The sequence below is a fragment of the Talpa europaea genome (genome assembly GCF_964194135.1).
Source record: "Talpa europaea genome assembly, chromosome: 12".
Taxonomy (NCBI): Eukaryota; Metazoa; Chordata; class Mammalia; order Eulipotyphla; family Talpidae; genus Talpa; species Talpa europaea.
In genome coordinates, this window is record NC_140079.1 from 53308789 (window position 1) to 53322205 (window position 13417).

At 39.2% G+C, this 13417-nt stretch overlaps 1 protein-coding gene across 1 annotated transcript in view; it reads right to left on the reverse strand.

The window, feature by feature from the left end:
• RGSL1 (regulator of G protein signaling like 1) overlaps positions 1-13417 on the reverse strand; it is a gene marked incomplete at both ends in the record, with an annotated part of 55638 nt that overhangs the window by 12504 nt on the left and 29717 nt on the right. Inside the window, 6 exons of the mRNA XM_084250050.1 lie at positions 1517-1641; positions 1883-2021; positions 4732-4906; positions 9356-9485; positions 11621-11735; positions 12213-12330. Of these exons, the coding sequence (XP_084106176.1) occupies positions 1517-1641; positions 1883-2021; positions 4732-4906; positions 9356-9485; positions 11621-11735; positions 12213-12330 (802 nt within the window). The remainder of the gene's footprint in view (positions 1-1516; positions 1642-1882; positions 2022-4731; positions 4907-9355; positions 9486-11620; positions 11736-12212; positions 12331-13417) is intronic.

Consider the following 13417-nt stretch of genomic DNA (forward strand, 5'->3'; position numbering starts at 1 on the left):
GCTGTCTCCCCTGGGTTCTCTTTTCTCTCTGGAGGAACAAGGGAGAACTTTCTATGTGGTAATGCACTGGCCTGGGGGAGAGACCATGAGGTCAACATGTCGCAACTTTTCTTACCCTTCTAATGTAGTCACTCTTGGTCTGTGTGGTGCAAGGGGATGTTTCAGCCTCACCCTCCCACCCCCATGTTCTAGGATTTGTTCAGTTGTGTCTTGTTCTTGAGTAGCTGTTGTTATTCTTCTAAGGGGAAAGAGTAAAATCAGGGATGACCTGTGTTGTCATTGGTGACATCATGCCATACCTGGTTTCTAATACTGGCTTACCACTTACCAAGTAGATCCTAGGCAAGCCCCTTAGCCTTGGTTTCCTCATCTATAAAATAGAGATAAAAATACTTTGCCCCACCCACCTCAGGTGGATCTTGTGAGCTTCATCTGAGAAAATATATGTGGATACAGTTTTCAGAATACAAAACTCTACATAAGTTATTTAGAAAAGTAAATGAAGAACCAGTTGCATGAGGTTTAGTAATTCAAAACCTCTCTGAACCTCCCCAATGCTTCTTAAATAGGTAAAAAGGAGCACTGATTCAAGCCTGTACTTCCCAGGAGAACCTTATCCTCCAGAAAGTTTAAAGATTAATTTCTATTTAGTCCTGACTAGGAGTACTAGACTGAAGTCTAGAAATAAGTGCTAGATAACAACTAACATCCAAAGGGCTAACTTTGTTATCTTGAACTTAGATTTTTATATTTAAGATTGGAGATTGGAAAGCAATATTTACATTTATATTCTAATACAGTAATATCTTTTATAGGAGAGGGCAACTCCTAAGTCAGGAATCATGCAATAATCTAAATAGCTGGAAGAATTGAGGGCAGTCTCTCAAAGTGAACCTTGCTGGCTAGATAGAAGCCCATCTGCCACAGGCTGTCTTTGTTCTGTAGGTTTCATTTTTGTTTTGTTTCATTTTTGTTTTCTGACATTCATGGGTTCCTCACCATGATTTGTTTTGAGTTACTTGCTACATCTGCCACTTTTATGTTAGAAGATATGATATACAAATCTGAATTTCAAGCTCCTCTTGAAAAACTGAAGTATCTAGTAACTAACTGTGTCCCTAGTGGTAATTCTAGGTTTGGGGCATAATAGAGCAAAACTCTTCTGTCCTACTGTCCATGAAGTTTTTTAGGCATGAGCTCATTTGCATTAGTTGGGATAGACATGCTCCCCAAATAGCTGTGGTAGACCCTTACCTTTGGGTGATAAACCTATACCCAAGAAAATCTAACACCCAAGCACTAGGAAAAGGTGAGAGTCAGATATTCTGATCCCAAGTCTTTTATACTCTGATTTAATGTTCATGTGAGAGATGGAGTGTAGCAACTACACGAGAATACACTGTTTTAGTTCCCAAAAAACTGGAAAACTGAAAAAGGACTAGAGGAAGACAGAGAACTCACTAAAAGTCACACATTTTCCTGATCTCATGGTCTTCAGGTGAGGGGAGATAGTTACCTTTTCCAGAAGTACATAATGACAGGGAAGAGAGACATGATAGGCCCGTAGAAGATGTTCCGACTTAGGTGGCCCTCTGCAATGGCAGCAAGGATGGCATCCTTCTGGGACTCAGAGATGTTCACCTACCCAGAGTGGGAGCCTGTCACTGGCAGAGGTTCCAAGGAAGGTAGAAACCTTTGTTGACCCCCAGGACCTTCAAGACCACCCCTTCCCAAAAGGCAGAAACTTTTGCAGCAGCTGCTTGGTAAAGGACATCTGGTAGACCCAGGATTTAGGACGTAACTGACAATTAGCTTCTGGGGTTCCTGTGAGCATAAAATGCTCCTTGGAGAAAGGCTGGAGAGGAGTGGGAGTTCCCCTTACCCTCAGCTTTGGAGAGAACTCAGCATGCAGGTAGAGCTTTATGATGATGCTAATTTTGGACTTCATTAGGATCAAATCATTCTCATTGTATGCCCGGTTGACTTGCAGCACAAGTGCTGAACTCACCAAATTGTTAAATCTAAAGAGAAGCAGGAAGTAGGAGATCAGCAAGGAGAAGATGATAGCAGTGAGTAAATAGGTTTGCTGACCAGACCCATGAGCGAGCCAGGTGACTTCACTCAGTCACGCATATTGTATCCATTAACAAATACTAGTTGAGCATCATGTGAGACAATAAGCTAAGTGTTTCTTCAAGTGTATTTCTTCATCATAAACTCACATATTTCACCTTCCCTTCTTTACCCATCCTAGATCTTGATACTCCAAGGGCAAAGATTATATTGCTCTTCCCCTTCTGTGCTTACGGTCTCATAATTATCACCACCCTCTGAAATAACTGATTCCTTTTCTTAAGTTTTTTATTATACTAAATTAAACATAACAAAAAATACCATTTTAACCCATTTTAAATGTGCAGCTCAGAGGCATATACATACATCCACGTTGTAATCATCACCACTTTCCATCTCCAGAACTTTTTATCTTTCTAAATTAAAGCTCTATATTCTTTAGACTAACTCCCTATTCTCCTATTTCCCTAGTACTTAGTAATGGCTATATTATTTTCTCTCTCTTAGAAGAAAATATTTTAAAATATTCTATTTTCTGTCTCTTCTATTATATTATTAGCCATTAATATCAGATACACTTTATCTTGATTTAAGCACAGCTTATTTTTCTCAGGCCATTTAAAATATTACTTATTTTAAATTGTACTGACAGAATACCAAGGTCTTTCCATTGCATGCATGTTTGTGTATCCAGTTACTTATGAAATCAGTTTATAAAGGGTCTATTCTGTGCTAGGTTTAGTTCTAGGAGCAGGGATTCAGAATGAACTCAGTAACACAGCCTTGCTTTCCAGAAGTTCATAATCGATGATAGGGAGAAGATATTTAAATATATACAGGAATAATTAAATATCCAGCAGAAATTTATGGAGACTGAAAAGGGATGATGCAGTTGGGAAGGTAATGGCTGTCTGAACAATGGGAAGCAAAAGACAGTCATTTGAAGACATCAGGACAAAAGATCCTTCCTGCGGAGGGAGCAGCAAGTGCAAAGGCTATAAAGCATTCCCCCAGTTCGCTAGGCATGCAGTGTCCCATAGCTGGACCATGGGGCAAGTGGTGAGTAGAATGAGCTGAGCCCCAAGAGGTAGCATTTATATAGGTCCTACTCATGCATGGTCCTTTCTGCAATGTGAGGAGGTTTGACATACATTGTTCCTGTGATCATGGGAAACCCACACTACATTTTAGGCAGAAGAGTGACAGAATCTGGTTTACACTGCTAAAAGGCTACTCTGGCTGCTATGCAGAGAACAGTTAGTACACTTTAAAAAATCCCACTAACCCTTACTCATCCTTCAAAATTAAGTCTAGGTGACTTGTCTCCCAAAAACTATACTTGAGGGCTCAGTTACCTAAAGGTTCTTCCTGTTCCTGACTCAACCAGAGAACTTATCATTCCCCTTCCTAGTGCTTATATGTATCTTCTCTGCCATTCCCATTAGTTTATGGGGATCTTGAGGACTAGAAAGCATGTCTTCAGTTGTTTTTGCATCTCCAATGCTAACTTCTGTATCCAAGAATGAGTAAACAATCAGGAAGTTTCTGTAGAACTGAGCAATTCCTCACTGGATTGCAGGGGAAAATCTCTTAACCAAATATGTGCAGTTACCAGGTGCTCTGTACTTGTGAAAAACACACTGACTAATGCCTCTAGCATGCCAACTGTATACACTGGTAGTGCATGCTCTGGACATGCATTTCTCTAACTAGTTGATGCAGATATTTGCTGAGAATCATTCGTGTTTCTTCAAAAATATTGCTGCTTGTAGCACTTATAACAAGTAATTTGTAATTTATGAAAATTGACAAAATTTGAACATGAAAAGTAAAGGTATTTGCTGTTTCTGTGAAAACGTATTTGAATTCTTTGCAATGTCTCATTAAAAGCAAGTTGCATTTATTTATTTATTTATTCATTCATTCATTACAATCACGCCTTTTTATTTTATTTACTTCTTTACTTTCCATTTTATTTAAAACTGAGATAAAGCATTTAACACCATTTTTAGGTACTTGGAGGGTTACAGATTTAAACTTATTAAAAAATGTTATTGAGTTAGGTGGAATAAGAAAATTTAAAAAAATTAACATGCGTAAAAATCCAGAGGGTTAAATTGCTTTGCAGTACTGTACTTTAAAGACATCAAAATTAGAATTAGCATATAGACTTTTGGGTATAGTTTATGGAAGAAAATTATATGGACTCCATCTAATTGGTAAGATGGTTTTGATTTTACATCAAAAATTTGACAGGTGAGTGAATGTACAGTAAATGTTTTAACTTAAAAATGTCTGCTGTACACACTGACACACAATTTTATTATCATAGTTCTTTAAAGAACTATTGGCCCAATGGTGCTATATAACAGGGTTTACATCACATTAATAAATAATAGGAAATAAAGTGCCTCACTTCCTGGGTTTAAGTAAGTGCATTTCAATATCAGGATCTCTGGAATTTTCGTCTGGGAAGACAGAGGAGCTTGCAGGACCCAAAGGGAAGGAGAAGTCAATGACCTAGTGACAGCATGCGGTAGGTCTCATGGAGATGCCTGCCAGGCAGAACAGAAATCCCCGCCACCTACAGACCATTCATCTTTGCCCAGAGCACTAAATAGAGAGAGCCACAAGGGAAAGGTAAAATGTGAAACTTACTTCTCCATTTCTGAAAGGAAATACATATCATTGATTAAAAAGTTGACAATGACAATTCTATGGCCAAGAATTCGACGCTTCACAAGGGTTATATCACCATTCTCCTGTTCTGAGACCCGGATATTTGTGGAAACTGTTGTCTGGCGTCCTGATACATTTGGTGAGGTGGGGTAATCTAAGAGAGAAAGAGGTAGGAATTAAAATCTAGTTATCAAGTCACTCTTAAGTCTGAAGCCTTCAATCTAGGCATAACTGAAAGGAAGAGAGGAAACTGTGGACCCACCTGGGGGCCTATTGAAATAGATACTCTGGGCACTGGGCTCAGCTTTTCACTTAGACTCGAAGGAGTGCTGACAAAGCCCTCTGCTTAAATGGTAGAATACCACACAAACTTAAATAAATAAATATCAACTGAGTACTATGTCCACAATTATAGTTGCATATTTCAGCATCTTCTTTGAAAAACAGAACAAGGAAAAAAATCAGCAAAGCTATAGTAGACTTGAACATTACTAGCCAACATGACCTAACTTACAGAACACTATGAGAGTGAAATATGAATTGCTTCCAAGTGCACATGAAATATTTGCCAAGACAGACCTGACTTTGGTTCATAAAATGTATCAATAAGAGATTTGGGTCATATAAAGAACATTCTCTAACTGTAATAGAATTAAATAAGAAAGAAATTAATGTTTTTGTATCCTTTGGGTAGATTCCTAGGAGTGGAATTGCTGGGTCACATGGAAGCTCCATTTTTAGTAGTTTGAGGAACCTCCACACAGCTTTCCATAGTGGCTGGATCAGTTTGCATTCCCACCAGCAGTGTAGGAGAGTTCCTTTTTCACCATATCTTTGTAAACATTTGTTGGTTCCTGTTTTTGCTTTTGTTTTTAAATATGTGCCATTCTCACTGGTATAAGTTGATATCTCATTGTGGTTTTGATTTGCACTTCCCTTATTACAAGTGATGTTCAACATTATTTCATATACCTGTAAGCCATGTGCATTTCCTCTTTGGAGAAGTGTCTTTTTAGCTCTTCTGCCCATGTTTTGACTGAACTGTTCACTTTGTTCTTATTGAGTCTCATCAGCTCTTTTTGTTTTAAGATTTATTTATTTTTATACAAGAACTGGGGTACAGGCCAGATGTGTGGGAGGGTGAGAGGATTCACCACAGACAGAGCTGGGAACAGAACAGGCAGACTGACAAAATACACCGCTGAGGGGAGCAGCGGGCGAGACAGGAGAGGTCTAATTCACCATGTGGGATTCTCGCCAGCTGGCCAGGATCAAACCCGTGCTGCAGAGGCTGCGACAGCTTCACAGTGAGGCGCTCAACCCCCTGCACCACCAGGGAGGCCCTCATCAGCTCTTTGTAAATCTTTGTGACCAGTCCCTTATCAAATAGCATATGTTTAAATAACCATGGGTCAAATAAGATATCAAAGAGACAATTGAAAATAATTTTTGAACTGAATGTAAATGAAAATATAACATCAACATTTGGAATATGTCACTAATTTAAGAGAAAACAATGCTACCTATTTATAATATTCACTATAAAACTACAGTGATCAACAGTATTAGTGTATAGATAGACATATGTATCAGAAGAATAGCACACAGCGTACATAAATAGACCTAATTAATTGTTTTAATGATAAAACTTCTAGAATAAAATCTTACTAAAGTGGATTAGGAAAATATTCATAAATAGAACATAGAATGCATACACTATAGAAGAAAAAATTGATTAAAAGAAATTTATCAAATTAAAAATTCTCTTCAAAGAAAATGAAAAGGCAAGTTACCAGCTGGGAGAAAATATTTGTTAAATATATATATATATCAAAGAATATATCTAGATTATAGTCAGCCCTCTTATAGTTCAACCTAAGGTGACAATCCAATTTTTATAATAGGCAAAACTTTGGAAAGACAACTCACCAAAAAATAGCTAAAATTAAAAAGACTAATAGTATCAAAGTCTGGCAAGAAAGTAGAACAACTGAAACTTTGTTACATCAGTAGTATAAATGCAAAAATGATACAGTCTTTGGAAAAAATTGACAGTTTCTTATAAAGTTAGCATGCCCTTACCACATGACTCAATCATTCCACTCCTAGGAAATTCCATCCAAGAGAAAAGGTTTCTGCTTGAATATTCATAGTAACTTGAGTCATAATAGCTCTAGACTGGAAACAACCCACATGTCCATCAATTAGTGAATGGATAAGAATATTATGACAGGGCCTCTCTGGTGGCACAGGCGGTTGAGCGCTGCTCTGTGAAGCTGTTCACAACCTCTGCAGCGTGGGTTCGATCCCGGCTGGCCGGCGAGAATTCCACATGGAGCAGCAGATCTCTCCTGTCTCGCCCGCAGCTCCCCTTAGCAGTGTGTTTCATCAGTCTGTCTGTTCTGCTCCCCGCTCTGTCTCTGGTGAATCCTCTCACCCTCCCGCACATCTGGCCTGTACCCCAGCTCTTGCATAAATAAAATAAATCTTTAAAAAAAATTATGACACATTAATTTGTAATACTACTTAGCTCTAAAAAGAAATGAACTATGGATACACACCACAACATAGTTGAATTTCAAAAGAGTTATATTTAATAAAAGAAGCCAGACATGAAAGACTATATACTGCATAATTTGTTTGTATTAAATTCTAGAAAAGGTTAACTATAGTGATAGAAAGCTGACCTCTGGTTTCCAGACTACACAATGGTGGTGAAAGGGGAAGGGTGCTGATTAAAAAGGAACATGAGAGAATTTTTTGTGGTAATGGAAATATTTTAGTTTGTCATTATGGAGGGGACCACATTTGTCAAAACATCAAATTGCACACTTAAAATTGATTAATATTATACATAAATTATAGTTTAATCAGATGAATTTTAAAAGGTAATTAAAAATTGGGAATAAAACCACTAGATAATTGGAGAGGAATGTGGAACTCCCCTCCCTTTGTTCTATTCTACTTCCATAGGTTTCTCTAAAAATTTTTAACCTTTTCTTTAGTTCTTTACATCCTGTATCTCCATTATTTCTTTCTTTTTTTTTTTAAGATTTATTTATTTATACAAGAACCCGGGCACAGGCCAGATGTGCGGGAGGGTGAGGATACTCACCAGAGACAGAGAGGGGAGCAAAACAGGCAGACTGACTGAAAAACACTGTTGAGGGGAGCAGCGGGCGAGACAGGAGAGGCCTGCCGCGCCACATGGGTATCTCCCCAGGTGGCTGGCATCGAACCCACGCTGCAGAGGCTGCGGACAGCTTCACAGCGCTGTGCTCAACCCGCTGCGCCACCAGGAAGGCCCCTATCCATTATTTCTTAAAGTTTTAATTATCTTCTGTTCATTAATTTTATTTTTCAGGACATTCATTTATTTTTCTCATTTCTTTTCTCTTCTCAGCATTTCTGTTTTCGTCCATTTCTATGAATTTCTTTTTCATGGTAATTTTGAACTCTGTGTCTGATGGGAAGAAAGATCTCCCATGTCTTTGTATTTTTTTCCTGGAGATTTGTTCTCTTTGTTGAAAATCCCCTAAGGAATTTTTTACCACCTATCCAATACTTTCTGAAATAGGTTGTTAAGCGTTCTTGTCTTAAAGGTGCAGAACACCCACATTTCCAGTAGATGGCACTATATGTCATGTAGAACTAATCTATAAATGCCTCTAACCGCACTGGGGTAGGGGCCTGAAGAGGTCCAGTCACTAACGAAAGTAGTGAGCAGGGGTGGCTTGTGCCTCCGTTATCACTTATACCTCTCCTTTCTGGGCTTCAGACCCATGCCTCTGCAGTGCTGGCTAACGTTCCAGAGCAGCTTCACGGTGTTTTCAGGCACAGCTTCACTGAATTAACCTGAGCCAGGAGGTGGATGGTGGAGGGAGTGACACCGTTTTTGTTCTTAGTCTTCTTGGCTGGGGACACTGTCCCCTGGGCTCATCCCAGCACGTTCATACGTATCTCCCCACTGTTAGGTTCATGCTAACTACCTCTGCCCTCATGGGACTGTCCCATGGAGGGAGTGTGTGCTGGCACTGCCGGTTCACCCCCACCACTGGCTCCAGGCACTTCTCACCAACCACCCAGGTCTTGCTGTACAGCGTTGAGTTTTCTCAATATCTCTTCTGTCCCACGCAGTCAGAGTGGGTCTCTGATGTCCAGGAGGTAATCTAGTTTTTGCCCCAAGTCACAGAATCCTTGGAGTCCAATGTGCCTTTAGACTGCTTTAGATTATCCTCCCAGGAATGAAGTAGGAGACCTCCTCCGCTGCCCTGAATTCTCATCATTTTAAATTATCTTTTTATTAAAAGCATTTATTACAAGCAGAAAATGTTTTAAAGAATTCTTGAAGGACAAATGAACCAACACAGTGAAAGTTTTGTAAAATGCCCTAGCCTACTTGCCTGCCACCTGGCTGGCTCACTGTGCAATCACATCCTCTCTGTAGAGGGTGGACTTGGCTTTGCCCCAGGTCATGGGGTTCTTGCTAGCACCCAGGCTAACACAAGCATGACATACAGCTATAAGCTCTGCAGCTTCTTATCTAAACTTTGGCTAAACTTTGTGGCCAAAACATCAGCAGGTAAAGGTAATAAAGACTTACTTTCCTTGTTATTAAATACTTCCAAGCGAAGATAGTCTTCCAATTCCTGGCGCTTACTGGGATCAGACATAAATTTGCGGTATTTACAAAAGCTCCTGATGAAACTGATCAATTTCAGCCACCATTTTTTCTGAGAAAAGAGAGAGAGGTCTGTTACATTCATTAATATAGCTTCTGTTCACTGAGAGTCTATTTTGTGTCAGAAACTTGACTTTCCTTACATTTAACCCTACAATACCACTATCACAAAAAGGAATAATTGTTAGCTCTGGTTGAAAGGTGAGGAAACTTAGGTCAGAGTGCTTGTATAACTCTCCACAGATTAATCCAGCTGGAGGGTAGAAGAAAATTCTGGCTGAGTCATGGAAGCCTGTGGTCAGCAGAGACACCCTTTTAACCACAGTATTTCAACAGTGAAGATTTGAGATGATGTGATTGGAAGAGGCAGTTTGAGAGCTAAAAACAGGAAGAAACAGAGGGCAGAGATGAGCCCATTCTCACAGGAAATAAATGATAGCTTGGGCACATTTTGAAATGTTGAAGGAATAAAGAAAAATAAAATTGCATGCAAGATGCATATACCACTTACACGCACACCAGCACACATGCGCATATGAATGCATTTTGTGTTTCTTCTGTTTCTTAACAGATGCCAAGTGACCATTCCCCAGTCATTTTACCCCTTGAAAAAAACTGACGTGTAGAGCCAGAAGGAATCTTGTTGATCTAGTTCCCTTCTCCCATTCTGCAGCGAGGGAGTCTCAATATAAGCATGGATTGAGAGGCAGTGGTCAGGTGCAAAAAATACTGGATTTGGGATCAGAAACTTTGAGTGTGGAACCTACTTTCTCCCTATTTTTGTAATTTGTGTCACCTTACTTAGTCTGCATATCAATGTTTCTATGTATAAAGTGGAAAAACAACTCCTTTCATGGTTGCAATGAAAGTTAGTAATTATATACGTAAACCCCAACACAAGGGTTTGCCTCTGGTGCAAGGTAGGCTTGACATACATGTTGGCTTCTTTTTATCTTTTCTTATCTAAGAATAACTGGAAGATCTGAAATTAAAACAAAGTGTCCCTGTTCCAGATGTTCTCAATCCTACATGGAAAAAATTTCTTATATGTCATGGTGCCCTGACATGGAATTCATTCAGGTAGGGATGAAACAGAGAGGAGAAAGCAGGGAGCCCTATGTGTTTATATCTGGATTAGTGGAGCAACTGTCCTAGGGATGATTTGCAGAGATCTCTCAACATATCTTGGCAGTCAGAAAGAACTAGGCTCAAAGTGCACTGATAACACAAGCACTCCTATAGCACATTGAGCAAATGATTATATGAGGAGTTTGTATTTTTTCTCAAACCTTTTAAAGAGTCTTCCCTAAATAACATTCCTATCACTTTTTTTTTTCACTTTTTCTCTCCTCCTATGGGAGAAAGAAGGAGTTAGATAATTCATGAATTTGGAAACCAGAATAAGGCATGCTCTGTGGTCATCCCATCTCTGTTAGCTGCTGGCCTGCAGAATACCTCTGTTCAGACTGGACCTTTGTCACACTGTAAGAAGCTCACAGAATAAGTGGAGGCCTAATGGTTCCACTATAATAGTGACCAGATGTGTGAGTAAATTTAAACTGGGTGCAAAGGAGATGCTCAAATCTACTTGGCTTCATGGCCAACCCATGTCCACTAGACTGGCCTTCAAGAATGCAACTGATATATATTTTTAAAAGATTTATTTATTTATACATACAAGAACTGGGGCACAGGCCAGAGGTGAGGAGGGCGAGAGGATTCACCAGACACAGAGCAGGGAACAGCACTGTCAGGCAGACTGAAATACACTGCTGAGGAGAGCAGCAGTCAAGTCAGGAGAGGTCTGCTGTGCCATGTGGGTAGCTCCCTGGACAGGGGATCGAACTTGTGCTGCAGTAGCTGCGGTGAGATTCATAGGTAGCCTCTTAACCCCTTGCGCCACCAGAGAGGCCCCTGCAGCTGATATTTTGATTCCCATGCACCTGAACCCTATGCATAATAATTAATTCTAAACATAATAAAGAGAAAGATTTTCTTAAATTCCTGCTGTAACATTTTCTCTGAGATTCAGATTCCTCCTATGTAAAATGGAAATATAAAAGCCTACCCCCCAAAATAGTTGCTGTAGTAGATAAATAAACTAACAGTGAATTTTTTTGTATGCTCAGTGATACCTAGTGGTCTTCTTGTCCCCAAAATCTTGTCCTGACTGTCTTCCTCACTGACCTGGGATTGATGTAGATGGATTACGACTATCTTTGAGAGCTTCCTAGGTGGAGGTTTTATTTCGACTTGCATCTCTGAATGATGAAGTGGGAATAAGTCTTGGTATTCTTTAAACCTGCCAGGAGATTAAAGTTGCAGACATAGAATAAAAAACAATAGGAAACCTTCCCTCAAAGAGCAACCAGAAACCGGATAAATTTCTCACACAATTCACATCAGCATATCATCGGAACAAAACTGGTTGTCCCCACACATCTGAATTTTTGAAGGTGTGTGGCCTGGAGCCCACAAAGCTGGCAGAATTGTGGCAGGGGAGTCATAATTGTTCATCAATGCAGCAGTGCCAGTCAGTGCACCGACCTGGGAGAGGGCAGAGACGTTGGGGGCACCCAGGACTCCAGTAAGTTTCCTTGTAGAGGTGACAAACCACAAAGTCTGAGACTAAGAAGGTTCAAGATGAACTTGCCCTCTTTTGTAAGACTGTTGTGGCAATGAATTAAGAGAATGGATTATAAGTTTCTGAGTAATGTGACTTGCAGAAGCCAATGGGCATCTCCAAAAAGAAACATTGCCTTCACCAAATAAGACTCACCACTTTTCTTCTAGAGATTTCATGACATAGGTCTGGAGCATAAACAATGTGGCTACGCTGACGCCGCGCTTATGAATGATTTCTCTGATAAAAGGGATATTGCACTGCAGCATTTCTTCTAAAAAATGCAAGAGAGCAATAAAAATTTTGTCTATCATCTGAGGTAACTAAAGATTTTTTTTTTAACCATAAAGTCTTACCATCCTTTATTCTCAATCTGGTTAGATAGCGAGTCCTTCACAATTTGCCTGAGAATCTCAATAGTCTATTTGGATTGTTATGTGCAAATACTGTCCTGGTTTAGTTCTATTAAAATGTCAAAGATGACTGCTTAAGGGGAAACAATATTTAAAGGATTAATTTCTGCAATTAGTTTGAAGTTTCTGATATAGGAAGTGAGCAGAAGAGTTAAATATTAAAGTTAAATTGCTGGAGAGATGGGGAATCCAAAATTACAAATAAGAACCATAAGGGCAATATGACTCTCCAGGTGTTCAAAGACTGTAGTGTTTATTAAATAAGACTTGAAAACGTGTCAAGGACAAGAGCTACATGCTCTTCTTTTTCTTCTATCTCATTCAAAACAGTGTACAGAATTTGATATCTTGGGGCCCAGCAAATTAATATCTCCAATAGGATTTATCAATGTTACCTCTTATTTTTCTTTCCTAAGATTTATAGCTTTATCATGATTTATCACAAGTAAGCAGCAAACACAAGAAAATTGCCAAACATCTGTTTCATCTCTGCCAAAATAGGAGGCTTTCATTGTGTTCCTATAGATTTGTTTAATTCAAGGATGGGCTAATGCTAGCCCCTTTTATTTTGCTCCAGAATTCTAAAGGTCAATGACTTTACTTGAAATTTCTGCTCTGGTAAAGATGAATTTATATGGATCAGAATTACCCAAGAAAACAAGACAAACTGTATGAAATAAAGATCTTTCAGTGAGACAGTTCTCCTTCCAAGTACAACTCTCTTTACACCCCAACAGTGGTGGACACTAATGCTGAAAACAACAAGCTTTTGCTTTTGTATTTAACTCCAATCTAGTTGACTTGAGAGTCAAGCAACTTGAGTTTTAATTCACATTCTACCCATTGGAAAAGTTAGTTAACTCTGTGTTTCACCTTCCATATTAGTATAATGGACCTCATAGGGAGTACTTCAGGGTTGACGAAAAGTTAATGAAAGGATATATTTCA